At 59.0% G+C, this 4458-nt stretch overlaps 1 protein-coding gene across 1 annotated transcript; it reads right to left on the minus strand.

Moving 5' to 3' along the window:
• Window position 1: 1 nt before the first annotated feature.
• LOC104412942 (PH and SEC7 domain-containing protein 1-like) lies at window positions 2-3799 on the minus strand (the record flags this gene model as incomplete). Its single annotated transcript, XM_010023795.1, has 6 exons — window positions 2-304; window positions 530-673; window positions 1320-1464; window positions 2009-2166; window positions 2761-2831; window positions 3621-3799. Coding segments are annotated over 6 exons (937 nt in total), but the record flags the coding sequence as incomplete, so codon positions are not given.
• Between the last annotated feature and the right edge of the window lie 659 nt (window positions 3800-4458).

Consider the following 4458-nt stretch of genomic DNA (forward strand, 5'->3'; position numbering starts at 1 on the left):
CGCCTCCATCCCAGCGGGGGGGGGCAGGAATGGATCTGCAGCACAGGCAGCTGATGCCCCTCGCTTATGATTTCTGGGGGTGGCCAGGGGGCTGGTGGCCGGTGCGCTCCGAGACGTTGCGCTTCACCTTGGTGGCTGTGCTGGAGGGCTCCACGTTGAGCGAGGGGCTGGAGTGGGACTTTTTCAGACCATCATCCTCCTCACCCGCTGCATCGAAGAGTGTGGACTCAAATGCTGCTAGGTCCTCAGAGCCGGCCTTCAGCTTGGCCCGCAGCAGCATGGCGTAGGTGCCGTAGCGGGATTTCTAGGGGCACAGTGCAGCAGAGAGAGGGGTTGGCAAACTGGGTATTGCCCTTCAGCCAGCATCCCAGGGCACAGAGGGGATGCTCATGGTCCTGGACCACAGCAGTGGCATGGTGCAATTCAGCAGGTGGGGATGGGGAAGAGGGTCCAATCACTCGGGATGGCCAAGCAGACAGGGACAGAGGGACTGAGGGTGGTGAGACGTGTGTGTATCTTCCCAGCTTACCTCAAACTCCAGGTACTCTTCCTTCTGCTTCAGCTCCTCATACTCCTTGCCCTTCACCTTCTTCTCAGGTAGTGAGGAACGATGCTCCAGCAGCTCTGCTGACATCGTCTTGAACTTGGTCTCATGGCTCTTCACCTGCTCTTCCTGGGAAATGGTGGCACCATTTCAGTGCCCTGCCTCTGCCCTCTGCTCTTCCCCCATTCTGGCAGTGTGAACAGCCAGGACCAGAACAGGTTTTTCCCCTCCTAGGTGCACCCAGGATCTCAGCCTCTGCTCCTGGGTTGGGTTCTGTTGTTTTCTTTTGTTAACAGCAGGCAAAAGCACAGGCCCTTGGGAGCAATCTGCTCCTGCCTCGTGGGGGGCTGGCTGCAGTCTTAAAGCAGAAGAATTTAATCCCCTCTAAAACTAGGCTGGTGTTTTTAATCCTTTCTGCTCTATGAATAACTGCCCTGGCACGCGTGAGCGCCAGCTAATCCCCCTGGCCTCTCAAGGTTCCGCTCCTGGCAGGACCCTGCAAGCCGTGGTATGGGACCACGTTCTCCTCCACAGCCTAACTCCATTGCCTATCTCCCATCCCTGCTGCCAGGAACAAGACCTTGCCGCCACCCCCCACCCCAACCTCAGCACCCCCTTGCTCCGTGTGTCCATGGCCACGCTCCCTCAGCCCTGCACCCCACTGTGAGGCAGCTGGGCACATGGCACCACACAGGTCCCTCTGCAGGGGACAGTGCCACCAGCAGACCCAGGGGGTCTGCCCCATGCTCCTGGTTGTCCCCACCCCATGGCACACCTGGGACAGTCTGGTGCAGGAGCTGGGCAGCAGCGGGCGGCTGAACTTCTTCTGGGAGCCAATGGCTGCAGGGAAGGGGGGTGCGGAGAACATGGCTGCCACCACATTGATGCGTGTGATCCACGAGTGCATCTGTTCGGGGTTCCTGAGGAGAAAGGCCAAAGCACAGAGGGGTTCTAAGTAGCACTATGTGTCACAGGCAGAGAGGGAGCTGCCCTACAGACAAGATCCGTCTGCCCCAGGCACCTGGCCCTTGGCCAGCCACAGCACCTGGGGCTCTGCCTGCAGTGACTTGGGCCATCATGAGCCCATCGGGGTGAGAAGAGAAGCTGAGCAAAGCACAGTGCTGACAGTGGCTCCCTTTCCTTTTAGAAAGGGCTGGGACTGGAGAGAGCAATGTGGCCCCAGTCTCAATCCCACCCTCCCCTTCAGTCATATAAGCCGCTGAGCCCCAGTGTGGGGCCCAGCCGGTGATCCTCTGCCTGCAGTGACTTGGGCCATCATGAGCCCATCGGGGTGAGAAGAGAAGCTGAGCAAAGCACAGTGCTGACAGTGGCTCCCTTTCCTTTTAGAAAGGGCTGGGACTGGAGAGAGCAATGTGGCCCCAGTCTCAATCCCACCCTCCCCTTCAGTCATATAAGCCGCTGAGCCCCAGTGTGGGGCCCAGCCGGTGATCCTGAGGGACTCACTGTGCTTGGAAGAGGAAGACCCTCCAGTCAGCTGTCCTGAGGTAGAAGACATTGGGTCGCTTGCTGTAGTCAGATGCCCGTGTGGCAAGTGAATGATGGATGCTAATAGCGTTCTTCAGCTCCTCTTCTGCCAGAGCCTTCCCTGGCTTATACTCCTCCTGCGAATCATGGGGTGTTTCAGAGCCAGCTTAGGGATGCACCCCACCAGGAGTCAGCTCTGTGACACTGCAGGAATGGTAGGCAAGCACTGGCAGTGGTGGGGCTTGGAATGGACATCACCCTCCAGCAGACTACTGAGAGCTCTGCCTGCAGCTCATGCTACACACATGGGGAGAGGCTGCGCAAGTCGGGTGCATGGGTTTGGCCACAGCATGCTGGCTGTTCCCCATTGCCCCACAGCTGGGCAAGCGTTTGTGCCTGCAGGAAACTGGATCTGCAGCACAACCCGTTGCCCAGGGCAAAGACCCTGGTGCCTCCTCTATGCCCAGACAAGCCCCTGCACTCAGGGCTCTCAGGTGGCAGCTGCCTTCACTGCCCAGGCTGAGCCTGAGCACCCCAGGAACAGGGATGCCACCAGGTCCCCAAGCAAAAGCTCAACCAGGCATAGTGCAGAGTCTGCTTAGGCCAGCCTCTACAATGCTAGGCTAGTGAAGCCCCTCTCTTGCTGCTATGGGAACTGCCATGACCTCCCCCCTGGGCTGGGGATAATCCCTCTCCCTGGCATGGATGTTGGCAGCCCTGCTGCTACCTACCTTCTGCAGGTACAGAATCATCCCCTTCAGGATGGCGTGGAAGGACTTCCAGCCGCGCTTCCCCCGGGGCGCTGCCAGGGAGAAGAGAGCAATGGAGACATCAGCCCCAGCACCAAGCCGGGGGCAGGCTCCCCCTGTTCCCATCCTCCTCCTGCCGGCCCAAGATGCACATCACCCTCCCCTGGGACAGGCAGCACGCCAGGACTGTTGCCACACACCTGAGCCTGTGCTGGCCGTGTGCCTGGCAGATGGTGCTGCTGGCAGGGGGCTGCACCGTTGTGCTCCTGTCTCGCTGCCCACCCCCTAGATCACGCTCAGGCTCACTGCTGCCTCCCTGCTCAGGGATGAGGTGCTGCTGCCCGCCAGGTAACGCTTTGGAGGGTGGCTGCATCTAATCAGATCAAGGCAGCATTAGATGGACAGGGCTTAAGAGGGGATTTTACAGTGGAAACTGTGAACGTGCCTGGCAGCGCCCAACCCACTGTGCAGCTTGTTTGTCACACCACAGGGCACCTTCTTTTGTCCCTGCCATGCTGTGGGAAGGGTACATCTCCCACAAGGCCTAACCCACGTCCCTGCCCAACTCCTTTCCAGCACTGCAGGCAGGGGCTGTGCTGTCATCTCAGCCTCTGCCAGCCCTGAAGACTGGCATAGAGAGGCTTTGAGGATCCACAACCTGGGGGCTGAATTATGCCCAGCACAGCCAGTCAGCCAGGGTACAGGGAAATGATGCTGCAGGCTGGCATAATGCTGCAGTCAGACATGATGTAGTGACACTTGCCCTGCTCCCCATTGTGTTTCTGGAGCCCACTGGTGCCCTCTCGGCCCGAGTTCTTCCCATGGAATCCCGAGGTACCTACTTTTCTTGCAGTCAGGATCAGCATGGATCTTGCGCACTAACAGACCATGCTTGTAGGTGGCGATGCTGGAGTCTTGGGAGAAGTCCAGAAAGGGGTTACTGCAACTGCTGATGCGCTTGATGGACTTTGGGTTGGGATCTGCCAGCTCCGAGAGGGACTTTCTCAGCTCCTCCTCATCTCTACCAGGCACAGATTTGGGTGGGGAAAGGGTTTGTTACCTTGCTGTGGACAGCAAATACCAAGCTTCCCATTTGCCAGTGTCAGCTGTAGGACCAGTTTCTGAAAAGGAGGCCAGGAGCAGCAGACGAGGCTGAGCAGTCTCCTATCACCATTGTCAAGCATTCCAAACCCAGCCATGCCTTTGTGTCCTGTCCCTCTAGTCAGCTGTGGTGCTGCCTGGCCCCTCAAAACACATGGCATCAGGGTATCTCCTACGTTCAGGGTGGTCCTGCCTGCCCCAGGGAGCAAGGAGCTTTCTTGGACAGGATTAAGGCTGATGGTGAGCCAGAGGCCATAGAGGAGCAACACCCCAGGACTTGGAATTACAATAGCCCCCTGGTCCATGGTGTATGGGCATGCAGGTCCCCAGCTGGCATGAGTGAAGGTCTAGAGAGGACACCCACACCCCCAGGAGAGACCCAGGCTGTGGTCCCCATGCCTTCTGGGCAGCAGCTGGACTATGGGGCTCAGAGCCACCAGTAAAGGGGTGTAGGAAGTCTGTGGTGGGAGGTCTCAGGCAGCACTAGCCTGGGGCACGGGCATGTGCGGGCACGTGCAGGCAGCCCAGGCACCAGGAGGCAGCAGGCCTTGCACTCTCCGTCCAGGTCATGGCCCCTGG

This window comes from Nestor notabilis, unplaced genomic scaffold (genome assembly GCF_000696875.1).
Source record: "Nestor notabilis isolate BGI_N333 unplaced genomic scaffold, ASM69687v1 scaffold21110, whole genome shotgun sequence".
NCBI classification, from domain to species: domain Eukaryota; kingdom Metazoa; phylum Chordata; class Aves; order Psittaciformes; family Psittacidae; genus Nestor; species Nestor notabilis.